Genomic DNA, 27,383 nt, shown 5'->3' with positions numbered 1-27,383 from the left:
ATTTTTGGTTAATTTGTTCTATGTCAGCAGAGTGGCCTGCATGAGCGTCAATTAAATTATTGTGCGCCGTGACGACGTCTCCCATGTTGTTCTCAATGTGGCTTATTCTGCGCTCCTGGTTTTGTACTATATTTGACAATTGACTGAGTGACGTGAGGATATCAGTATGCAGCGTTTGGCGCAGGGATGTGAGCATATTTCTCATGCATATTTCTGTGAGCGGTATATCTGATGCAGGAAATGCATCTATATCTGATGTATATGCTGCGGTTTCCGGGGTCTGCATTAATGTGCTGGGATCCTGCTCTAGCCGCGGCTTAGATTTAGCCGGGCTTCGTGATGTAGGGGATAGTGGGGGTGACAACTCACCAGGGTCCCCGGGATAAAGCAGGTGCTGCAGCCTGGGATCCTTTTGCTGGGATCTGTAGTCCTCCTGCTGGTCTCTGCCTTCCTCTCCCTCTTTGCAGCCGCGGGCGCCATCTTGGATTCCAGGCCCGACTGCAGGGAAGAACAGGGTCAGTTTACCTGGCTGATCCGCCGTTTTTTTTCTTCTGGGCATAGCTGCAGAGGATCGGGTAAGGTAAGGGATCGGTGCGGTGCTGTGTCTGAGTCCCAGGGCCGGTGTGTGCCGGTCTGTGTCTGGCGGGTGGACGGAGCCGATTCACTACGCGTCCACCTTCAGTGCTGGCCGCGCATGCGCCCAGGATTTTTTTTTTAATTAGTATCATTGTCAGTTAGTGTCAGTGTCAGTGTGTTTGAGGTAGGGAAAAAAAAAGCAAAAATGCACACTATTGTTTCTGGGCTGTATTACGGGTACGGGTACAAACAACAACTAACATATACAGTTGCAAGAAAAAGTATGTGAACCCCTTGGGATTATGTGGATTTTGCATGAATTGGGCATAAAATGTGCTCTGAACGTCATCTAAGTCACAACAATAGAAGAACACAGTCTGCTGAACATAATACTACACAAACATTAGATGTTGCCATGGTTTAATTGCACATAACATGTAAACATTCACAGTGCAGGGAGGAAAAAGTATGTGAGGCCCTAGCTTAATGACTTCTCCCAGAGCTAATTGGAGCCAGGAGTGAGCCAACCTTGACTCCAATCAGTGTGATGATATTGGATGTGTTGCTGACAGCTGTCCTGCCCTTAAAAAACACACACCTGTTTTGGGTTTACTGGTTTCAAGAAGCACTATCTGATGTGAACCATGCCTCGCAGAAAAGAGCTCTCAGAAGACCTACGATCAAGAATTGTTGACTTGCATGAAGCTGGAAAGGGTTACAAAAGTATCTCCAAAAGCCTTGCTGTTCATGTGTCCACGGTAAGACAGACTGTCTACAAATGGAGAAAGTTTAGCACTGTTGCTACTCTCCCTAGGCGTGGTCGTCCTGTAAAAATGACTGCAAGAGCACAGCGCAGAATGCTGCATGAGGTAAAGAAGAATCCCAGAGTGTCAGCTAAAGACCTACACAAATCTCTGGCACATGCTAACATTTTTGTTGACACATCTACAATAAGGAAAACATTAAACAAGAATGGAGTACATGGGAGGACACCACGGAGAAAGCCATTGCTGTCCAAAAAGAATATTGCAGCACGTTTGAAGTTTGCAAAAGAGCACCTGGATGTTCCACAGCACTACTGGCAAAATATACTGTGGACAGATGAAACCAAGATTGAGTTGTTTGGGAAGAACACACAACACTATGTGTGGAGAAAAAAAGGCACAGCACACCAACATCAAAACCTCATCCCCACTGTAAAACATGGCGGAGGGAGCATCATGGTTTGGGGCTGCTTTGCTGCCTCAGGGCCTGGACGGATTGTTGTCATTGATGGGAAAATGAATTCCAGAGTTTATCAAGACATTTTGCAGGAAAACGTACGACCATCTGTCCGCCAACTGAAGCTCCGCAGAGGATGGGTGATGCAACAGGACAATGACCCAAAGCATACAAGTAATTCAACAAAACAATGGCTGCAACAGCACAGAATACGCCTTCTGGAGTGGCCCAGTCAGAGTCCTGACCTCAACCCGATTGAAATGCTGTGGCATGACCTTAAGAGAGCGATTCACACCAGACATCCCAAGAATATTGCTACACTGTAACAGTTTTGTCAAGAGGAGTGGTCCAAAATTACTCCAGATCGTTGTGCAGGTCTGATCTGCAACTACAGGAAACGTTTGGTTGAGGTTAGTGCTGCCAAAGGAGGGTCAACCAGTTATTAAGTCCAAAGGTTCATATACTTTTTCCTCCCTGCACTGTGAATGTTTACATGTTATGTGAAATTAAACCATGGCAACATCTAATGTTTGTGTAGTATTATGTTCAGCAGACTGTGTTCTTCTATTGTTGTGACTTAGATGACATTCAGAGCACATTTTATGCCCAATTCATGCAAAACTCCACGGAATCCCAAGGGGTTCACATATTTTTTCTTGCAACTGTACATGTGTGGTATTACTGCAATCGTCAGCAGCAGGAAAATTTATTTTGGGTTGTTCTTTGGTGGTAGGTTATTGTAGTATACAGCTACATTTAAAAGAATAATTTTTTTTTTACTATTTTGTGTCAGTTTTCCTTTGATAATAAAAAAAAAAAATCAGGAGATTTACATAAGAATTTACCACCAAATGAAAGCCCAATTTGTCCTGAAAAGGTATAATTCATCTGGATATACAAAGTGGTTGTGATGATATATACAGATTTACTAACACATGTCAAAGTTGGAAAATTGAACTTAGGCATTAGGATTTGTTTTACCCTTAGGGATGAAGAGGTTAAAGAATATGTTACCCCCAACATTTCATATTCCCTATATGTGCCTGCTGTACCATGTACTTGTATTAAAAAGTATTCTGTTCTCTTTGTTTTCTTTATGTGAAATATCTGGTGTTCCTGCCAGTCCCCTTGCTTTCCTATTTCACATTGACAATGAATTTTGGGCAGCTGGCAGCATAACACATTATAGTTATACCAGAGATGGCAGGGAAAGGTTACGGAGGCCGCATTCCCGCTCATCATTGCAAAAGCTGTCAGCATCATTTAAGCTACTGTGTTGCTGCTGTGCAAGTGGCTCAGGGTGGTTATGCACACCTGCTTGGCCTGTTTGTACCTTGTTGGAACTTTTACAATATACTGTTCATATTGCTCAGCTTCTGTGTGATCCCTGTTGCCGGAGCAGCATGCTGCGCCCTGCTCACACGAGTGAGCAACTCCCTCTTGTTACTATGCAGCTGGGCATCTGCTTGGCATGAGACCCGAAAGACAGTGGTGATTAGAGGCAACTCTTCCCTCTATATTGGCCCTATACAACAGGTATGGAATATGCATACTAACAATGCTGGACCAATATAGCTATGCAATAAAATCTATACCTGGAGTTCAGCTTGAAACTAAATTTTGTAGAAGACGTTTTAGTTTAAAGTCTAAGAAAATATCTTAGAAACGTATAAATTTAAATTCTCTGCTTGTTCCTAAAAAAGTGACTAACTTTGTATCAGTAATTTTTTCTTTATTATTTAATAGAAATTGATGTACCTGAGGATATAAGCTCTTTGGGTGTCAGAACTGTGAGGTATGAGATGTTCACCAGCAAGTAGAAGACAATCACGGCACACATGGCTGCTATTACACTGCGAGGAATGTTCTTGCTTGGGTTTTTTATTTCCTCTGAAAAATAGAAACAAAAACAAAAAATCAATAAAATATAGAGCAACCCTTGTCATAGGAAAATGCTGAAAAAGTGATCAGTGGTAAAGACAGAAGAAACCATTTGAACTCTCTGGCTTTTTATATTATGTTTTTACTGCCGTGAAAGAAAATCTTTAAAGTAATATGGAATAACAGTACACAACAGGATAATGTCGCAACTTTTGAATCCTTAATATCTTTGGTATTGCTTAGAATGGGCACTGTGCAGCAAAATGTTGTTGGGCTTCCTTCTACTCAACTTTCCAACAGTGTACTTCAACTCAGCTATCTACTGCACCTGGACCTTCTTGCTTGCCTCCTTTTCCTGTCTACTACACATATACAGAGTGAGAGATTAGCTGTACAGAATCAGGATAATCTCAGATATTTGTTGCTACACGCCCCACTATCATGCTTTATTATTAGGTGGACAGGGGGCAGATGGCTTCTTCTCTTGTTTGCTCTCTTTGGCTCCATGTAGAGTCTTGTCTCTGACAACAAAATTAGCCAGCCGTAGATCAAGGCTGTACATAGAGTATGCCTAGCACTAGAGGTAAATGTATCAGACTATGAACTAGAGCAGGAGTCTCTAAACTTTCTAAACAAAGGGCAAGTTTACTGTCCTTCAGACTGTGGGGAGACCAGTGGGAGTAGAAAGTGTGCTGGCATCCAATGGGAGTAAACAATGCCTTAGCTTTGGTGTCAGTGGGAGGACTAGTGTGTTGGTGTCAGTGGAATGAATAGTGCCTTATTGTTGGTATCAGTGGAAGGAATTCTGCTCTATTGGTGGTGTCAATGGCTGGAATAGTGCCCCAAAGGCCAGATAAAAGCAAACAAAGGGCTGCCTTTGGGCAAAAGTTTGGAGACCGCTGAATTAGAGGAAAGGAAATAAGCCACTGCCTAATTAAAAAAATGATCTCTTGATGATAGTGTAGTTAATAACATAGCAAAGCTTGTAGGTCATGGTTGGCTAAAACTTTCTTTTTTTTACTAGTATTGGGTAGATTGGGGAAGGGTTTAAATCTCTGTCAAGTTTTTTATTGCTGTCTGTGTCTCTGTTGAAGAGATTCATGCTCTTTATTTTTGTTCTTGGTTACTGTCAATAGGTCACAACCACTGTCCCCAGGAAGAGAACGCTCCCAATGGGGACACCTTTTCCAGTGAGCACTATCAGAGGTACTCTCACTTTGTGAAAAGGAAATTCTATTACTATCTAGAAACAGAAAAGCTCACTGCGCTCAAGCCCTGGTCCCAGTCTGGATGAATGAGCGATGCCAGTGCTCAGTCTTCGTCTTCTGTAGGCTAACATTTGACAATGGCATCCAAAAGAGTTGGAATCAAGACTGGATCCAGTGAATGTAAGAACTCCTTCATTTAGACATTGGGTTAGAAATCCATAAAATCAGACACACTTATGCATTTAATCCTTTTGGCCTCAGTCATAGCCCTACTACTATCTGTTGTGTCAGAAGGAAAAGAAAGTAGAAGTCATCCCAACAAGGACACAGACAATATAATGTATGCAGAGATCTTAAACCCTTTGCCATTCTATCTAAAATTAGAACATGATTTGGCTGGAATTCCATTCTAATTTTCTATAAAGTATATATTTAACCTATGTATACATAGAGTCAAGTTTGTTCATTTGGTAAACTTTCTATTTCATAGTTATTTATAGAATGATTGTTCACGGTATGAATCTTTGGGTCCAAATATCCCGGTATACTCTCTTTTTACATATCACTGCACTTACAGAGGCGATGGAGCACATCTCCAACACTTCTAAATATAGAGAAGTAAATTAATCCCACTTGTTTAAAGTAGAACTACACTTTGTAGAGTAAACTGAAAAGAGATACAGTTTCTTCCAGATACCCCAGAGCACAACATTGAAGTTTAAATAAATACATCGGAAATCAACTGTGACTAATTCTTAACTCTGAACAATGTGGTTTTATCATGGCGCAGTCTTTGTTTGTCTGGCAGCTAAAGTTAAACAGACAAGTACACAATGTACTACAAAACAACACAAAAATTCAAGAACATTTTAGTGGGCCTGATTACATCTAATTATAGCTTCACAATACGTAGTGTTATTACACCAAGCAATTATTGGCATGTATACAATGTTATAGTTGAACATATGTACACTTAGTAAGAAAGCACTCAGCTGGAAAGCTAATTCCTTTTCCACCTAGGGGGTAAACAGTCTGTGTTGTCGATTGTGCAATTAAAGTGCAGCATATTTTACTTTGCCATAAAATGCACTTAAAAGCAATGAGTCTCATTTACACTATCATTAGAGAATTTCCCATCTGTGAATATATGCTGGAAATAGCTTCCTGCTTAAATACTTCAAACCACACAGCGGAGCATTGTCTTAATAAATTACATTTGGCAGAAATAAGTGATTGGAAAAGTTTAGGATAGCACTTTGTGCTATGAGACGAGAAAGTTCCATGTGTGCAAATTTCAGCGAGACCATAACTCTACAGATGGCAATATATATATATATATATATATATATATATATATACACATAACTATATATATATATATATGTATATATATATACTGTATATATATATATATATATATATATATATATATAGTTATGCACCGATATATCGGTCAACAAAAAATAAACAGCCGAAAATAAGGTTATTGGCGTTTTGCCTACAGAAAAAGAAAAAGGTGCCAATAATGTCGGTATTTATATATATGTATATATATTTATTTATTTATCTGTATATGTATATCTATATCCTCCCATGCTCACCTCTAGGACTTCTCTAGAGCTTCTTCCATAAATGATATTAAATGGATAAACCACAATAATAGACATATATAGGTGACTGATAAGTGCCGGAATAAAGTGCCAAAGTCTATATATTGAATGGTGATCGTTCGTGTGTCTTCTGGTGATAAAATATTCAAATTATACACTCACCAGATGCATAATTCAAATATGCATTAAGAAGATATATCCCATCTCAAGGTCTCAAATGGAATCCTCTTAAGGACTTGTCTAGCATCTTTAGGCTTCCCTCTGGGCACCTCTTACCATCTGGGGTTCCCTTTGGATCATCCGATATAGCACCTCTCAGTTACCTGCCCTGGTGGCTCTGTGGGTGGTGGACTTGTCCGATGCCGCGATATTCCAGAGATGTTGCATATCCCTCACTTACACAGCTCTGAAGTTTGAAGGGCTCTAGTGATTTTAATCTCCTTTCCACAGTTGTTAGCTCTGTACTCATTCGTCTTGTGTTTCCTCCTGTTGTGTTCATAGTACATGTAGTGATATCCTCACAGGAGCCACTTGGTAGATTGTTCTTCTTCTTCAACTCTGAGAACATCTACAGCCCACCGACACACCAGGTTAAGCAAATGAGTACTGCACTGCTACTGGGACCACAAATATGGATATCCTGCACACAACTAAGGTCCAGTATCAAAAAAGAAAACATCAGACTGGTTACAGGCAGTCCCCAAGTTACAAACATCCAGCTTAAATACGACTCGTACTTAAGAACGGAGGCTGCATTATGTCATACTGGTCCTGAAAATGCCCAGATGGCCATCTTGCTGCTCACCACATGCTGCCACCTGCTGTTCAGCGGAGCTGTCCGTAATCCCGCATCAATGTGTGGCCAGTTAACCCTTCCCTATGCTATCCAAAATTTAAAAATAATTGTTTGGTTGGAGGTACACTTATACCTGTTCCAACTTGCATACAAATTCAACTTAAAAACAAACCTATAGAACCTATCTTGTTCATAACACAGGGAATGCCTGTAGTGGTAAATTAACCCAATACACCCTGTTCCAAATTATTATGCAAATTCTAGTTAAGTGTCACAAAGATTAAATATTGTGTTTTTCAGTTTAACACATGGATGACATTGTGTCTCAGGGCTCTTTTGATCACTGAAAACAATCTCGGACACCTGTGATAATTAGATTGGCAGGTGAGCCCAATTTAAGGAAAAACTACTAGAGGAGGGTGTTCCACATTATTAAGCAGAGCACCATTTTCAAGCAATATGGGGAAGAAAAAGGAACTCTCTGCTGCCAAAAAGAGTGAAATAGTTCAATGGCTTGGATGAGGCATGAAAACATTAGATATTTCATGAAAAATTAAGCGTGATCATCGCACTAGTAAGAGATATATGGCTGATTCAGAGCACAGACGCGTTCGTGCAGATAAAGGCACATTGAGGAAGATTTCTGCCAGATCCATGCATCAGATCAAGAGAGCAGCTGCTAAGATACCATTACATAGCAGCAAACAGATATTTGAAGCTGCTGGTGCCTCTGGAGTCCCATGGACATCAAGGTGTAGAGTCCTCCAGAGTCTTGCAACTGTGCATAAACCTTCTATTCGGCCACCACTAACCAGTGCTCACAAGCAGAAACAGCTGCATTGGGCAGAGAAATACATGAAGACTAATTTTCAAACAGTCCAGTTCACTGATGAGTGCCGTGCAACCCTGGATGGTCCAGATGGATGGAGTAGTGGATGATTGGTTTAACGGCCACCCTGTTCCAACAAGGCTGCAACGTCAGCAAGGCGGTGGTGGAGTCATGTTTTGGGCCGAAATCATGGGAACAGAGCTGGTCGGCCCCTTTAGGGTCCCCGAAGGTGTAAAGATGACCTCTGAAAAGTATGTGGAGTTTATGACTGACCACTTTCTTCCCTGGTACAGAAGGAAGAACTTTGCTTTCCGTAATAAAATCATCTTCATGCATGACAATGCACCATCTCATGCAAAGAATACCTCTGCATCAATGGCTGCTATGGGATAAAAGGAGAGAAAGTCATGGTGTGGCCTCCATCCTCCCCTGACCTCAATCCTATTGAGAACCTTTGGTGCATCCTCAAGCAAAAGATCTATGAGGATGGGAGGCAGTTTACATCCAAACAGCAGCTCTGGGAGGCTATTCTGACATCTTGCAAACAAATTCAAGCAGAAACTGTCCAAAAACTCACAAGTTCAATGGATTCAAGACGTGTGAAACTGCTATCAAATAAGGGGTCCTATGTTAAAATGTAACGTGACCTGTTAAAATGTTTAAAAAGTTAAAATGTTGTTAAAAGTTTGATTGAAAAAGCTTTTGATTTCAGTAAATATGCTGCAAACACAACAAATGACAATTTTCAGTTCTTTACAACCTATAAAGTGTTTTGAAACTTACTGTGCGTAATAATTTGGAACAGTGCATTGTAAGTTTTTTATGTTTAAAAAAAATACTGTTATCATTAGGAGGTTTGTTCAATAAAATTTGAATTGTACTCTTAATAGTTGATAACATGAGAATTATGCTGACTGTTATTTACATCAATTATTTAGGTAAATGAGAAAAATATAATTTGCATAATAATTTGGAACAGGGTGTACAATGTCTCTTACTATGGACAATAGGTAAAGTTCTTTTGAAACAACTATCTCAACAGTCAGCAGTCCTTAGCCCTAGTTCTTCAGCCAGCTAGTGTTGGGACCCAGTCTTTATGGTGGTGCACGAGTACAGTCCCAGTAAAGCCTACATACAATAAAAAATAATGTTGCTAGTTAGATAGCCAGTCCCTCTGTACTCAGTCTCTGCAAGCAGCAACAGGTTAATGGCAGTTGTGTTCTCTCACCACTCCCAGCGATACAGCAACAGGGGTCTCACTATTCAGATGACAGCTCACTTCTAAATCTGCCTGGATTGACTCTGCTCCTCAGCAACCGGCCACAGGATTGCAGCAGGTTGATGTGCACACAGGAGCAGCGATGTACACACCTTGGTCTCCTCTCAGCAAACAGAAAGGTATTCAGCCTATGAAAACACAGCTCTCTCTCTCTTTATACCTGATTTGCATAGGAAACTGTAGTTTTATAGTCCATTGACTCCCATAGCATGATCCTTCCCCTAGACTACATCTCCCATGATTCACTGCTGCCCACCATCAAGTCTCCTTAGCTCCTTCTGCTTGTCAGCTCCCCCTGGTGGATGGAGTTGAGATGAGTGTTAACCCATTCAGCTGACGTCCATTGGGAGAACACAGTGCCTTAAATTGCTCTGGGTCTAATCAAGCAGCTGGTTACATACAAATAAATCCAAAATTGGATGTGAAGAATGAGATATCTTCTTGATGACTGCAGCAGACCGCACCCATTTGCTGAAAAATTACAGTAAACCTGTGCCCAGGCTATTCACATTAAAGTGTTACTAAACCCATGACCCTGCATTCACTCTCTCTGGTCCCCCACAGTACACACAACATGGAAATGCAATTATTTTAGTAAATATAAACTGCTAAATACCTTTTCTCATCAGCAGTTAGAACAGTCTTGTGACTTCAGCAGAGCACTGGTTAAAGCTTATAAGGGGAGTTTTCTTTCTGCTCTAGGAGGATGTGAAAGTCCTGACCCTCTGTCTGGACAGTGCTGATTGGCTCTGTGCTAATCACATGCACTCTCCCAAGAAAAAAAAAAAACCTCTTTAGCAATACACACCAGACTGAGCATGTGCATGTGACTATGGATTCAGTCTGTATCAGGTGTTCATTTCAACAAGAGGAGGGGCAGAGAAGAAAGGATCAAACAGCCTTTTTACACAATGCAGAAGATTAACCCCTTAGGTTCCACAGTGAGTATAACAAGTATGCTTTACTGCATATACAGACTGATTTTACTGTTGTGGGTTTAGTAACACTTTATGTATTTACATATAAGCACTTGAAAAAAAGCTCTCACTGAACTATTATCTTTGAGGATGACTTACTTTACAATACCTATAGTGAGAGAGGTCAGTGAGTGCCTGTTTTGAAGCTTTTTCACTGCATGGTATGTAAATACTTTAATGTTAAATCTGAGCACAGGTCCACTTTAAAACAGTGACATATCAGTTTTGAATATACTAAACCTTTAAAGATTTGTCTGTGCAGTATAGAAACGTTCAAAAGTATTACGCTGCACATAAGTATCCTTAGTATAATGAAGGGAGAAAATGTTGCAAACTGTACCTTATCTCTATGAAAATGAAAAAGGCAACATGAGAGAATCCCATAGGAATCATTTTTAAAACCAATGGAAACCCTGAAGGCTCGAATCCCTTACAAGCCACTTTCTGATTTCCAGGAGACACTACATTCCACAATGCATTGTCTTAGCCACCAACAGCTCACATTGCATTATGGTATGCAGTGGGGGAGTGTGGTGCCTATACTCTGTGTATAATCAACTTTCGGCAAAATCTAATTTAACAATACCACAGCTCTGAAATTTGTAACCATACATTGCAGACGATTGATGGTGCCTACTAAAAACCTATAAGGCCAGTTTCATAAAATATTTTCTTTAAACAGGTACACTTTAAATTCTGGGATTGGCAGGGATTAGGCAATGAGGTTCAGGAACAGTAGAATGGATCATGTTCAGGAGAGCAGGCCAAAGTAAGTGTTGGGTTATGAAAAAAGTAAACATACTGTTCATGTTCACCTCTATGGCTGTATCATCAGTCTGATACTGCTGCCCTCCCTGCCAGCTCTAAGGATCCTTTCACATGGGCATTCCGTATGTCCGGTTTTGATCTGTCCATTTATGGAAGAAAAACGGACCCCCATGTATTTCTATGGACTTGAGAGTGTAAACGGATGAACATCTTTTTACATCCGTTAATGTCCGTATCCATTAACATCCGATTTTTTTGAACAGAAGAAAACCCTATTTTTCTTCTGCGAAAAAAGCCAGAACAGACGAAAAACGGATGTCAACGGATTGTATGCAGCCTGGCAGGTCAGGAAAGGGGGGGGGGATGAGCGAGCGCCCCCCCCCCCCTTCTGAACCGTTCCAGACCACATGCCCTCAATATAGGGGCACCTTGTCCCCATGCTGATGGGGCAAGGGCCTCCTCCCCACAACCCTGGGCTGAGGTTGTGGGGGTCTGTTGGCAGGGGGCTTATCAGAATCTGGAATCCCTCTTTAGCAAGCGGACCCCTAGATCCCAACTCCTCCCCGTGAATGAGTATGGGGTACATGGTACCGCTACTCATTCACAAAAGAAAGTGTAGTGTGAAAAAATGCAGGAGTCAGTCTTTGACAAGTCCTTTATTACAAAAAGAAAAATAAAAGAATGTCCCCTGAAGTAGATCCAACGTCAATCACGATGCCTGCCGCCACCGCTACCCAATGAAAAGAAAAAAAAAGGCTCCGCTCCCGATGCTGACTCCCGCCATCTGCTCCTCTGGCTTGACAGTTCTTAAATATGTAAGGGACAGAGCCACCCGGTGACATCACCTGTGTGACCCTGCCCCCGTGTGACATCATCAACCGGGGCATGCTGGGTCAATGATGTCACACGGGGTTGGGGCACATACATGATGGCCCCACCCCTTACATAGATAAGAACTGCCAAGCCAGCGGAGCAGTCAGATGGCGGTAGCGAGTATTGGGAGCGGAGCCTTTGTATTTTTTTTCTTTTTTCGGGTAGCAGCGGCGGCGGGCAGTGTGATTGATGTTGGATCTACTTCGAGGGACATTCTTTTATTTTCTTTCTCTTAAAGGACTTGTCAAAGACTGCCTCCAGTCTTTTTTCAAACTACACTTTTTTTTGTGAATGAGCAGAGGTACCATGTACCCCATACTCATTCACATGAGTGGTGGGCAAGATCTGGGGGCCCCCTTGTTAAACAGAAATGAAGAGTCACTGCCCAACCCGCCACCGCTCTCTCCTAGAGCTTTTAGAACCACTTTAAATTTAATCAAAACACACTAGACTTATTAATGAAGTATCACAAGATCCTTTTCAGATCCATGCAGTCGTTTAGAAAAAAAAATGAAATTTCTTTTCTGTTTGTGCTGGCTGTAGCTCCACTTCAGACTTAAAGCAGTATTAAACCCAAAACCAAAAATGTAATATATTGCAGCTTACCAATCCTTAGATGTGGTGGCTGCATTAGAGTTTTTTTTTTAGATTTTTTTCCCCTCTCTTTTCACCTGGTGATCTGTCCAGTAGCGCATTTCATGTAGAACACCACTACTCTATATAATGGAGCTTCGGGGGCAGATTTGGACAGCAGCATTGTCAGTCTGGGGGGGAGGGAAATGTTAGATGTACTAGCAGATTTACATATACTAACAAACTAAAGCCAGCTAATACTTTATAAGTGGGGGGAGGGCAGGGATAAAGGTTTTTACATAAATAAATGAAAGCTGATTATTTTAAGCACCCCTTACAGTGCTAAATGGTTTGTGTAATCCCTGTAACTGTGGCAGCACCCAAATATTGCACCCAAATATTCCCCTTTAAACTTTAAGGTTTCTAAAGCATCTATTTGCAGAACCAAGCCATCAGCTCGCTTTCTCCCCCTCATTTCTTGTGGAAACAATATGTTCTAGCCTAGCAGCTGCAATGTTTGTAAAAACCGCAAAGGCTAACTGCTCAGAATGTATTTTAACGGTACAGAAAAGTAAAGAGGAAATATATGCATTGTAATGTAATTGTTGGTATATACACCATGTAAGAGGCTTTTGAAGGCACTTAGCTTGCAGACATTAGTCCTTGCTAAGTCCCAGCTGGTTAATAAAGCTTGTTTTCCTCAAGTTTTACCGGGAATTCCCAAAGTTGCTATTACATAACTGCAAGAGAGCTTGTTCTCATCAGACTTACTGGCTAGATCACCAGGTGGAAAAAAAAGAAAAAGCCTAATAGAGAAAACTAATGCAACCATTACATCTAAGAACTGGTAAGCTAGAATATAATAAACGTTTGCTTTTGGGTTAAATACTGTTTGAAGCCCAAATTTTGGGCATTCCCATGGAGAAATTACAGTGTGCACTGAAGCCAAGGCCCCCTCTTCATTCTGCTGCTCTGCTATGCAGCCTTGTGTCTCTTTTTTCTCTCTTCTGCCAACTATCATCTACTGAAAACCTTCTCATGTGCTGAAAACACTTCCATGTACAGTGTTAAAAAACAGAACTATTTACCTACTTTGCCAAGTGTGGTCATACAATGGTGGGGGATGAGGAAGGTATGGGGTGAGCTATCCGACCATGCTGCTCAGCAACTACTGCTAACAAACATTAAACCACAGTATAGACACTAGGGTCTCTAAAGTGATTACTTCCCAGGACTACATGGCTTATGCACATATTTAAAATAATACAAAACTATTTACTTAGTTATATTCAGCAAATCATAGTATAACACTAAAAGTTAAAACATAAGAAATACCCTTCATCACACCCACATATAACACAATGCTGTCTTGTACTACACAAGCAGATGTATGGACGTCACTGTGGCCACTACAATAACCTATGGCAATCAGCAGTCATTATGACCCCTCATAAATAGGTACAAAATATTGGTAACCAAGTACCATAATTAGCCATATAGTTATTCCAGTTCCCACCATTTTACTTGGTTTGGGTTAACCATCATTAGGTTAAAGCAGATGGCGATCCTATGGCAGCCAGATAACATTCAACCATTCATAGATGCCTTTGTTATAGAAATATACTGTTTTACTCTATACAATGTCTATAGGACAATTTGTGGCAGATAGAATTGACAAGAGTGGACTTGTGTTTCTCAGAAGAAGCAAACAAAGAATGCAAACTGCAACTCTTGTAGTATGTATTAGTAAGATAGATATAATAAGCAGGTTAGTGCAGGCATTTACAACCGCCTACATCCAATCCAATCAGGGGCGGACTGACCATTTGGAAACTCGGGCACTGCCCGAGGGCCCGGGGTCAATAGGGGGCCCATGAGATGCCCCTGGTACCTTTTTCATAGGCTTTCTTGAGTTTGGGCAAGGACACAGGGGCCCCATGATCCCCTATCGCCCAGGGGCCCCATGAGTTGTCAGTCTGCCCCTGAATTCGATCCATCAAAAACAGATGGATGGGAATCCGTTCTCCTTCCATCCAGCGGATTTAATCGGATGGTGGTCGGGTGTAAATGGACAGGTGGTCCGTTTACAGCCAACTGCCAATAGAGGAGAGCGGGCTGTGTCTGCTCTGCATAACCGAAGCAGACATGGACCTGTCATCTGCCTGCTCAGCAGGGATCGGCAGACAGATCCCCTGCTGAGCAAGCAGATCGCAAGCGGATTCAACCCTGTGTGAAAGCGGTCTAAGAATTTGTAGCATACTATAAGAAGAAGTTATTAACTTCTCCAGCGATACTGGCCACATACATGGATTGTCATACATCAGTCCCTTTGGAACTATGAACACATAGGGGTTGATTTACTAAAACTGAAGAGTGCAAAATCTGGTGTAGCTCTGCATTGAAACCAATCAGCTTCCAGGTTTTTTCTAAAAGCCTACCTGAACAAGCTGAAGTTATAAGATGATTGGCTACCATGCACAGATACACCCAGGGCCGTCTTTAATATTGATTGGAACCTGGACAAACATTTTCCTGGACCCTCCATGCAATTTAGCTCTCCACCTGCTCTGAGACATACAATAAATAGTGCTAGACTCAAAATCTTATTGCAGCAGATCAGGCAGTGATTTTGATTGGTTGCCGGAGATTACAGAATATCATTACCATTCACTAACTAGTTGTTAGAGATTACAGCACACATTACGGCTCACTGATTAGTTGCTAGAGATTACAGCACATGATATCTGCTTGCTTATTGGTTGTTAGAGGTTACTGCGCATCATTACCGCTCACCCATTGATTGCTAGATGTTACTGCACATCAGTACCACTCCCCCATTGGTTGCTAGAGGTTACTGCACATCATTACCGATCACTGATTGGCTGGTAGAGGTTACTGCACATCATTACTGCTCACTGATTGTTTGCTAGAGTTTACTGCACATCATTACTGCTTACTTATTGGTTACTAGAAGTTACTACACATCATTATTGGTCGCTAGAGATTACAGCAGATCACTACTGTTCATTGAATGGTTGCTAGAGGTTACTGCACATCATTACCACTCATCGATTGGTTTCTAGAGGTTACATAACATCATTACAGTTCATTGATTGGTTGTTTGAGGCTACAGCACTTAATTAAATCTCACTGATTGGTTGATGAAGGATATAGCACATTATCTTCTCACTGCCTGCACAACATGGACTGAGAAAATGAGGGGACCTACCAATGAGGGGAAAACTCCTAGGGGTCCTGGGGCTCATGTGATCAGTGGCAGTACTAGGGGGAGAGTGTGATCAGTGGCAGTGCTGGGGTTGATGGGATCAGTGACAGTTGTGGGGGGATGGGATCAATGGCAGTGGTGGGGGGAGATGGGATAAGTGGCAGTGCTAGGGGAATGATATGAGTAACAGTGCTGGTGGGGGAATGGGATCAGTTGCAGTGCTTGGGGTGGGAGGTGACACTTCTACACTGACCACCAATGTTAGGGGAGATTTACACTGATGACCAGTGTAAGGGGGGATTTACAGTGACCACCAGTGTAATGGGGAATTTGCACTGACAACCAATGTAATGGAGGATTTTACACCAACAATCAATACATTTCGACACTGGCCACCAATGTAAGGTATAATTTACACTGACCACCTTAGGCAGGTGTATACATGTGAATTCTACATACTAAATAGTGAAGCGCTAAAAAATACCAAAAAAATATACCCTATATATACATCATAAATACCATCTGAACCTATAATAATAAATACCATATGGTGATAAAAAAATATATAATATGTCTATTGGTGAGATAACTTGAATAAATAAATATCTCATACATAAACTAACCATTAATACCTCATAATATATAAATACGTGATAAAAAAAAAAAAATTACAATTGATATTTTCTTAATTAATCCTCAAATAAATCAGTGATATAAAATCAATATTCATAATTATACTAATTGATAATGAATAATAAAAGTGTAACTCTCTGTGATAAATTGTGACAAACCTATGAATAGAAATAAATAAACTATAATTCATCATCAAATAAAAACGTGATTCATAAATTCTGTGGTAAACTATATATCAGAGTGAAAATAATATATTAAATCCACTTAATTATGTGATAAATACATAAAACACTGTGTCTAAAATAAACACAAAAGTCCATGCATATAATGTGAAAACACTCTGTGATCTTCACTTCTAGTGCTCAAAAGGAATCCTCCAATGGCAGCAATGCCTGCTCACCTCCCCACCTCGACCCACACAGGGCCACAAGGCAAAAATTCTCCTCAAAGGCAATCCTTTACCCCAGGCAGCTCAGCAAGGGACCACAGGACTTCCACTCCACCTCCTCTCAAACATCATATAGGACACAAACAGAGCTCCTTGCTGCAGTGCTGTTCCTGCTCCCTTTCACATGTGTGTGTTTGTCTGTGCTCACCTATGAAAGCAATGACTGGGCACAGAGCAGCTTCCTCCTTTTGCCCCTCCTTAAAGACGGCCCTGGCTGCACCAGATTTTGCTCTCTAATCACTCTTTTTCCTGCGCTCTGTAGTATTGTGGCCCCCATGTCACCACTAAACCATTTACATGTTGCGTCTCCAAAAAGATCCATGGTATGGTTTATGTTACCACACTTGGAGCTGCTATCTTGCCAACTTCTGGGCGTTTCTAGCGTGATGTCGCAGTGTGCTTATGTCAACGCGCTTCACTTTGCCAGGATGCTAATGATGGTGGGAGCTATTTTTGCGTGTTTTTAAATCTGTGTATCAGCCACGTAGTCCTGGGAAGTAACCATTTTAGAGTCTCTGGTGTCTATGCCGTGGTTTAGTGTTTTTTAGTATAGTTATTTTAGATTACATTGACTACACTAATATAGTGAGTTGGCGTACAAGCTCCCTTTTTTAAAAAATATTTTATGTCAGCAACCACTGCACTGGATCCCCTGGGGAATTTAAGAAGGGTTTTGAGCTTCTGGTGATACTTATTCTTTAATGAAGATGTGAAACATGAACAGCATAAATAGTAAGTAAGCTATTCCAAGCTCAACTTAGAAACATAGTGCCTTGGAAAAATGCATCCAAGCTGTAAACAGCATTTCTATTAGAGAACATCTCTATTTGACCTGTTTGTTGAGTCATAGGTCAGGTAGGTAAAAAAAAGATTAGTCATAATGTACATGGAGACAATTAGCGATTACGTTCTTCTGAACAGATAAAACAAATTACCTTGAGTGGTTGCTTTTTATTAAATTAAAAGCACGAGTCCATGCAAAGATTGATCATTTTAATTGGGCTGCCTGCTTTTATATTTAGTAGATATTAATGGATACCATGAACCTTTACATGATTTCCTGTATGATAGTTTCTTTATGATTAATGGAAAACATTGATATTAAATACAAAAGATAAAAAGATTGTGTTTTTTTCTCTATTTGTGTCTTTGCATGTTGCTAGTTACAGAACTAACCGTTCAATTTAGATTGTTACTTACTGTACCTGTTGTTGCATCTCCTAACAGGGTTGTGAGCCTTTTAAGCAAATGTAGTACTTCCCCCTTAAGGGTTACTGATGAATTGTGTCCCCCTATAGTCCTGCACAGCCAGTCAATTTGCATTCTCCACACAAACGTGCGATCCGAGTCAGAAATCCGTCCTTGAGCAGTTGTTTTGTATTTTTATTGAGGGGATTTTACTGGGATAGGGTGGAGGGTGTAGGATGCCCAAGGGACAACGTCCTGAATGATTCACAAGCTTCTTCTTTTGCAACACAGTCTCTGTTGAAGTGCTAGCCAGCATCTCCTAGTTGTACCACCCCAGACATTAGATGAACTCCTCCTCACCCAGCAATCTGGAGACTTTTCCTGAGCAGGGGATCTGGCTCAATTGAGGTGAACATTCACTAGTAAGGGGATAATCTGGTTTATCTACCCAGAGGGTGCGGGTGTACTCACTCAGATTCTCTCCTGTACCACCTGCAGGTTGGCAGCTGGCTGCTGCTACCAGGCCTATCAGCTGAGCTGCTCCTTCCCTGCCATACAGGTGGTCCTCATTCAGGGGGCCAGTGAGCTCTAAGTTTTCCAGATCCAGGCTTACAGACAGGCCCCATCCCACTAGGCCACTTAGCAGCCTTCCTCCTCCAGCCTCACATCTTCCTCCAACTCTACACCTTCTTCCACCAAACTCCTGCTACTGAGCAGGCTCCTCCTTGTCAAGTCTTCTGTTGGGGATTAGGAAAGAACAAAGAGAGGGCACAGGCCTAGTGCATTACCATACAAAATGTTTAATAAGAAATAAAATAGGTGTTGTACTCACAAACGAGAATAAAGTCAAGGCACATCATGAAAGAACAGCTGGGTCAACACCGCACTGAGTAACAGGCCACAATGGGGAGTGTAGACATCCAATTACTGACGCGTTTCGAGGACTTGCCTCTTCCTCAGAGCCAACTGACCAAATGTCTGCTCCCTCTTTTATATGCTCACTACTAGTTGAACCAAAGGTCACATGGGCCATCCTGGACACTCCCCTATGCAGGTGGAGGAGTCACAGGGGCAATTGACATAGGGGAGTGTCCAGGACGGCCCATATTTGTGCGCAACGGAACTTTACCTGCACTATGGGCAGGCCTTTCCTGACAGAGGGTTTGCAGAACAGGATACAAGAGAGATTACAATGGCTAAAGCCAGCCATACATGTCTCAATACCAACTGAATTTTGAGCAACTGGTTGTTATGTCAGCTGCAGTCACGGTTTGGATATTCAGACAGTTGTGGGTTCAGCAACTGTATAAATACAGTAGCTGGCAGTGCAGATTTCTCCATCCATGCTGGAGGAAATGGTCAGTGAATATATTTCACTCTAATGTTGATTTCTATATTTTGCAATGGATAGTGGAGTAGCTGCTATAAATAGGGCCTACCGATCAAATACTGGGAATGTGGGTAAAAAAAATATTTCTGAAATATTTTTATGGGAATATATTACAATGTAATGTTGATGTGTGTGTATCTGTTCAAAATGTGTTCTTGTGAAAGTGCCTAAATAGTGTACCTAGATTCACAACAATAGTGTGTTGGCTTTGGTCCTCTAAATAAATACTCTCTACTGTTATTTTTTTTATTAAAATGTTTCTTGATAAAATGTGATTCAAGTATGAATAAAGTATTTCCTGATAAAAATGTGGCATTATAAAAGTGCTAAAAGAGTGTGTATGGAGTCACTTCAATATGTATGAACCAGCGGGGGACCCCAGAAGAGAAGATTAACAGAATAGCCAGTATAAACTTGTTTACTATTGTAATAAAAAAAAAAATAGGTGACTGTATAAAGTCTTTAATTTTGATTGCATATTTAAGAGTCTACCTTCTTTTTTCCTTTGAAGTTGAAGTCTTGTAAACATGCCCATGTGCAGCGAGTCATACAATGTTTCTGGCTTTTGTCCCTGAACAAATACAATCTCATTTTGATTTCATCTCTATCATTTTAAGTATAATTTCAAATAATTATTAATCCTTTATTCTTGTGTTAGTTTGACCACATTGGCCAGTTGTTCCTGATAGTCTGCTCCAGAGCTGACTTTATTTTCCCTCCTCACTGCTTCTTTTTGTTTATGCTCGTAATGATGGTTTTGTTATTGTAACCTTCCTTATGGAAGAAGTCTGCTAGTGTCCTGAAATGTTTATTTCTGTCTTCCAGATGAGTTTTTTTGTTTCTCTTTTTTTTCCTCAGAGATTGCCTTATTAACACTCTGCTAAAACTATGTGCATTATTACTGTTTGGATGTTGAAGAAGGGGGCACACTCCAAAAGCTTGTCCCGAAAAACTGGATGTTAGTGCAAATAAAAAAGTATCACAGACTACTCAATTACCTCAGGTTGCTGAAATGCAGCTACTCATTCACAAATTTTCCCGACTGTGGTAAAGACCCTCTCAGACATAACACATGCATTAGGGAAAGCTAGTACCTAAAGCGCATGTAGGGCCACCTCCAGCTGGTGTTGTAGCCTTAACACCCAAAACCCAGGGTTGGTTGCAATAGGCAAAGGATCTTGTTGGCTCTGTGACAATAGAAAGTTTTCCTCTTCCTTCTGCTGCTGCGCCTCCAGTTCCCAATCTACTACTCAACACAGTGTGTGTTCTCACAATTCTAATCACCATGACCTGGCACAAGCTGGCATATTGTCAATCCCCTGTCACCTGACTTTGCAAGAATAGCCTTCAGATTCTATAGTCTAATGTGCCTCTTGTCCCCTAGGCATGCCAAAGCAAAACATTATGGCAGCATTTGTTTAGGATGATGCATAGGTTCTGGAGTGATTTGGGAGACCAGTGGATCTGAGGTCACTGAAGGAGGGGAACGGCGTCCTTTCTGTCACCATCACCAAGGTGGTAATTGGCAGGATCTGAAACCTATGCCACTAGCTTACAGTTCATGGTGTTGGGAGAGTCATGCATTGGCCTTTTCCCTCAAGGACTTTGTACAAGTTATGTTTTTGAAGAGTACAATTTGTTTTAGCCTTTATATCTGCTGTGACTAGCTGCTACTCCCAACTTTAAATGTATTCCTGTTGTGGATGGTTAAAGAAATGAGGTGTCCTCAGTGTTGCATAAAAACAAGAATCATCTCCCCAGTAAACAGTATTTTTTTTATTTATTTTTGTATTGGATTGACTGACAATCACTTGAATGATCAAAGTTGATTTTCAGAATTCAACCCCCCCCCCCTCCATCATTGACTTTGAAGTGCTTCATTATTTTGCAAGTTCACAATTACTGGAGCTTAAGATGTTTTCTACAAATGGCCCACAAAACAAACTTAGACACATTCACTTATCACTACTTGGGAGCACAGAAAGTGGGTTTGAGTGAATGAACCCTACAATTTTGTTTTAATAGAAAAGTAACGATCTACTAACCGCCAAAGCCAAAGGCGACTACTCTGTCCTCCTCCTCCTAGACCTCTCTGCGGCTTTTGACACAGTCGACCACCCCCTCCTCCTTAATAAACTACTCTCCCTTGGCATCAGAGACACCGCTCTCTCTTGGTTCTCGTCCTATCTATCCCAACGCTCCTTCAGCGTTTCCTACAACGGCGCCACCTCCTCTTCCCTCCCCCTCTCTGTTGGGGTCCCCCAGGGCTCTGTCCTTGGACCCCTTCTCTTCTCCATCTACACCTCCTCCCTTGGCAAACTCATACACTCCCACGGCTTCAACTACCACCTCTATGCTGATGATACTCAAATCTACCTATCCACCCCTCACCTCACCCCCACATTCTCCGCCCGCATCACTCACCTCCTAAACGACATCTCTGACTGGATTTCGCTCCATTTCCTCAAACTCAACCTCTCCAAAACCGAGCTTCTCGTCTTTCCCCCTTCCCGTGCCCCCCCCCCCCATCCTTTCCATCACTACCAACAACACCATCATCAATCCCGCCCAGCAAGCCAAGGTCCTTGGCGTCATTCTGGACTCAAACCTTTCCTTCCAACCTCATGTCAAATCACTCACAAATACATGCAGGCTCCACCTTCGCAACATCGCCAAAATACGCTCCTTCCTTACCCCAGACACCACTAAACTACTCGTTCACTCCCTGATTATCTCACGCCTTGACTACTGCAACTCCCTCCTCATCGGCCTACCCCAGTGCAAACTCTCCCCGCTTCAGACCATCCTGAACTCAGCTGCCAGACTCATCCACCTCACCAGCCGCTCCACCTCTGCCACCCCCCTCTGCCTCTCCCTCCACTGGCTCCCCATTGCCCAACGCATTAAATTCAAACTGCTCACTCTGACCTATAAAGCCATTCACAACACTGCCCCTAACTACCTCACCGACCTGATTCCCAAGTACCACCCTACCCGTACCCTTCGCTCTTCACAGGACCTCCTTCTATCTTGCTCCCTGGTCTCCTCCTCCCACGCACGACTGCAAGACTTCTCCAGGTCCTCCCCCATCCTCTGGAACTCACTACCCCAATCCATCAGACTGTCACCTTCCCTCCTCACCTTCAGGCGCTCCCTGAAAACCCACCTCTTCAGGGAAGCCTACCCCACCCTCACCTAACAGCCGCTGCCCTTCCCTCCTCCTACCACTCCATCCCCCACAGCCGTTTCCTCCTGTACCTCTACCCCCTCCCTCCTAGATTGTAAGCTCGAAAGAGTAGGGCCCTCTTACCCCTTGTGTGCTGTTTGATGTTACTGTACTGTTTCATGTATTGTCCCCCCTCTATTGTACAGCGCTGAGCAAACCCTTTGGCGCTATATAAACTCGATAAATAAATAAATAAGTAATTCTGTCATAATAAAAGCGACAAATCACAGAATAAAATCTACACTTTTTATTAACAGTAAGTTGATTTAAAGAGAATGTTGATCAAACTTTTTTGTCTTGCTACATTTATCTTTTTAGCTTGCACAGAAAACAAAATATTACAAGTAATTAAAAGACCTACAGCTGATTTATATTGGTCCATATGGGGAGAAAGGTGCAGAAGCTGAAGTGGTTAAAATAGGTCAAACCCTAGTCACTAAAATCCCTTTTAAGCCAGTTGTTAAACTGGCCATACATTGATCAAAATTCTACTGGCTCAGCAGGGGGGGCTGAAACTTGTTCAGTGTGTGGCTATCCTGTTTAACATAATTTGATCGTTTGATTGATTTATGTTGAAGGTACATGTTGGACAATGTTCCTCAATCAGTGGCTGCAGCCAATCAGCTGCAGCTGCTGATCAGTAAATTCTGACAGTGGCGGGTGCTGACAGAATACAGTGCCCTGAGGTATGGGATTCTCCATCCACCTTGTTTATGTGAATGGAGGAATCCATTTGATTTTATTTTTCATTCAATCTGCTGGCCCAGCTGTGTAATTTCAAAACTTGTTTTCAGTCTTTTAAAATGTGAAGTTTTATTAAAAGTCTGTTAGTTGTGCCTTGTTTAGGCATTCTCTGTTATGGGATGACTTGTCTCGTAATTTAGCTCCTGTGTCGTCGCATTGTCACATGCACCTTCCATTGAGATTACCAGTAGCCATGCTGACACACATTACATGGGCATGGTCCACTGTTTTCACTAGTAAACTGGTCTAGAGTTACAATGTACAACGAGCACTTAAGCATGTGAATAAAGACAGGAAATAGCTTTTAAAAAGCTAGAAGATATCAGCAGCACCAAAATGCAACAAAAGGCTAAATGAAAGTGTGGGAAACAAAGTGTTTTATGTGTAAAAAAGTGGCATCTGTTTTGATTTGTTGAGGCACAGTGCTTTAGCAAACCAGATGTCATTTAGGGATTAGGTCTACTTCCCTTAAAAAATCAATGCCGGACAAAGGTGTGTGTCCCTATGCACCATCTGGCCAATTAATGAATCTAAAATATAACCTTTATTCAGATATACAGTATATATAAAATGTATGCTAAGCTGTAATTAATACCTATTGGAGTGAAATGTACTGTGCACAACAGTATGACTGGATACCATTACATTTATTTACCTTACATCCAAATGGTTAATAACACCAGACCAGATCAAATACCATACTGTTTTATATGAAGTTACAGCATAAACAAGACACTGTAGTTTGATTATAATTGATGGAATATATAATCTCTATTAAGGAGATAAAGTTACCCCCACGGACAGAACTAAAATGGCCATCTTGCCACCCTGTGAAACTGAGCACAACGTCCAGACACTCTGTGACCTATTTTAATTCTTTATATTCCTGACGAAGCTCTGTTTTTTGGAGAGAAATATGCAGCATTTTCTTTTCTTTAATTCTTTTTTTGGGAGCACTTTTTGAATGCACATGTTATTTACTCTCCCCCCCCCCCCACACCTTTTTTGGAGTGGTCTGTACTGCTCTTTATAGTGCATCATTTGCATTCCTCAAGATAGTGAGGTATTTTTGACTGGATATGGTGATATATGGGGCTTGTCCATTAGCGGCTGATATTAAGGCCTGTGGATGAGTGTACCCGTATTACATATCTGTACCAAGACAGATTATACTATCCAATTAGTTCTGTCCATGGGTCTTCTTAATAGAAACTATATATGCCATCTGAAAGGCTTATGATCAAACTAGAGTGTCTTCTTTATGCCGTAACTTCATCTAAAATGGTAAGGTATTTGATCTGGTCTGGTGTTATTAACCATTTTGATGTAATGTAAATAATTGTAATGGTATTCAGTAATGCTGTTGTGTGCAGTACACTCCACTCCAATAGGCATTAATTACAGTTTAGCATACATTTTATATATATCTGAATAAATGTTATAATTTAGATTCAATCTGAATAAATGTTATTATTTAGATTCATCAATTGGCCAGATGGTGCGGAGGGACACGCGCCCTTGACTGGCATAAATTTGTTATTTGCCAAAGATGATGATTTACAATTAGGGCTTAGTTCAATAGTTAATTTACTTCCCTTAAGAGCATACCATATCTTATTGGTAATGCACAGCTATAGTCTGGGGAAAACATGTTCCTACATATATAAAAGTAGCAGCTGGGCCATATTTGAAGGCATTACAGACATTTTCTGTTATGCTGCCTTTATGTTGGATTACATTTAAAGATGACCAGCTAGTATATGAGAAGTATAAAACTTAGATATCATTTAAAGAATGACCATATCTATTTTTGTATGATCCTGGAGTTTGGTACAAGTGAACAAGCATTGGCTTGGATAATTTTGACACAAAGATTCCAGCACTGGGACATAAAGAACAATTTTAGACTCTAAAGACACACAAAAATGAAACCCTTGTAATACCTACCCTTTCCCTAACAGTAACTCAATCTTATAATTATCTTTCTCCTAACCCCTAGCTGTGTACTGTACATTCACACCCTGTGCTTGGCAGAGAGCACCAAGATCGCTTAAAAACTTTCCCAGCAGACCTGAAAACAATGAAAGTCATGTCTAATGATCCAACAACCACAAAAATTACTTGCTGGATCCAGCTGGTCCCAACTCACCTCTACCATTCCTATAAAACTAATTACAAATAATAAAATAAATTACAGATATAGTACATACCTGCCATGTAGTTTAGGTAGTTCCATCCTCCATAGGCATACAGGCCTTGAAAAAAGGCCTCTGCCGTTTGTGCTGCATTTGGGACTTGTCCATTAAAAGCATCGTGAAAGGGCTTTGAAGCTTCTGGATTAGTTGCAAACTCAATGATGCCATAGACAATAATAAGTGCCAAGGCCATCAATTTGAGAACTGTGAATATATTTTGAACCCATGTGGCCAACTTGATACTCTTAGAATTTATGACTCCCAAAGCCAGGAGAATTCCAATAGCTAAAGATTTCTTGAGAAGCTCAGGTGGGGGACATCCTCCATAAAATGGCCGACTGACATACTCGGCAAAGGTCAGGGCTCTGGCAGCATTGGATGATGGCCTTACAAACAATATTAATGTCCAGATGGTTACAAAAGCTGGTATAGGTCCCAGTCCTCGCCTGACGTGGTAATATTCTCCACCAGCGAATGGCAAAGATGAACCCAGCTCTGCGTAACAAAGGGTGCAAAATATACTCACCACACCACATGCTGCCCATATGCATAGTGCCACACCAATGTTGAGCTGAGAATATTCCAAAACAGCTTTAGGAGATACAAAAATTCCAGCACCTATAATGCTTCCCACCAGAAAGCTCACACTGTCTAAAAAGCCCAAACGTCTTTTTAAACAAACTTTTCCATCTGTTTCATTGGTATCTGGATCTTGTGATAGTGGCTCTGACTTCAGCATCTTGCTATTAGTCTTGCTATTAATGACAGAGGTGTCAGATCAGTGACTGTTTAGCTACACACAGATTTATAAGAGCAAGTCTGCTTGTTCATTAAACAGGCTTCATAAAATGTATCACTCATTAAACACTATTACAAGTTTTAAGGAACCCAGGTTTACATTTTGTTCAGAGAACTCCAGTTCTCTGAACTCAAACCAGTTCCAGAAGAATGTATAGATGAATGATTATGTATGAACTTATACTAAAGTAATAAAATAAATTGCCTGCATTTTGCACAATAAAATTAGTTATCTGCAGTTCTGCATAGAACTTTATGACCTTTACAATATGTATATTTTTTAGGACAGCAATGCTAGAAGGATGAGCTTTGCTTCTATAAGGTAAAATTTCAAGGCTACAATTGCTTGACCTGCTTCGGAAAATACTGATTATCTAGCTCTCCATGGCTTCAGTACAGTTCTGAGCAAATTTGCAGATCAGGAATATCAGAATGTTTAATATGCATACTTGTTCAAAATCAGGGACATTGAAATTATTGAAGCCAATGAATCAGCATGACAGCCAGTGAATGTATATATTTAAAAGAGAGAACAACAATGGAATATTTATATATATTTTAGTCAAGAAAACTCATCTGCTTTGTCCGAGCTTCCTTGGTCCTGTTCCCTCTTGACATGCTGCAAATTTGAACTCAGCAGGATGGAAATTATACAAAGTTGGCAACTGTTCTTCATATTGGGAAGTAGACCATAATCAGTCCCTAGATATTTTCTCCATACGCATTGATTTTGTTCATTACTCCAAGTTGAGATGGATGGGTCTGTTTTAATGCCCAAGTAAAGTTACAAAAATAGATATGTAGCCAGACCGATATTGTTTTTCATAATTTTCATCATCTACTTCTACTTTGTAGTTACAGCAGTTCAGCGGGTAGTCAGAATAGAACTGTGCATTATAAGGGTTCATAGACACAGACTAAAATAGCATTTTATGTGCCTAGTG

General features: G+C 41.1%; 1 protein-coding gene across 1 annotated transcript in view; it reads right to left on the bottom strand.

Annotated features, from left to right (window-relative positions):
* LOC149460456 (b(0,+)-type amino acid transporter 1-like) overlaps window positions 1-26,401 on the bottom strand; it is a 54,710-nt gene extending 28,309 nt beyond the window's left edge. Inside the window, exons 1-2 of the mRNA XM_089679724.1 lie at window positions 25,657-26,401; window positions 3,556-3,687 (exon numbers count right to left, since the gene is read on the bottom strand). Of these exons, the coding sequence (XP_089535850.1) occupies window positions 3,556-3,687; window positions 25,657-26,380 (856 nt within the window). The 5' untranslated portion in view covers window positions 26,381-26,401. The remainder of the gene's footprint in view (window positions 1-3,555; window positions 3,688-25,656) is intronic.
* Between the last annotated feature and the right edge of the window lie 982 nt (window positions 26,402-27,383).

The sequence above is a fragment of the Staurois parvus genome, unplaced genomic scaffold (assembly GCF_062004578.1).
Source record: "Staurois parvus isolate SC_StPar_1 unplaced genomic scaffold, SC_StPar_1.0 ptg000230l, whole genome shotgun sequence".
Taxonomy (NCBI): domain Eukaryota; kingdom Metazoa; phylum Chordata; class Amphibia; order Anura; family Ranidae; genus Staurois; species Staurois parvus.
The sequence above is the reverse complement of the archived record's forward strand: the minus strand, read 5'-3'. Positions and strand labels throughout refer to the sequence as shown.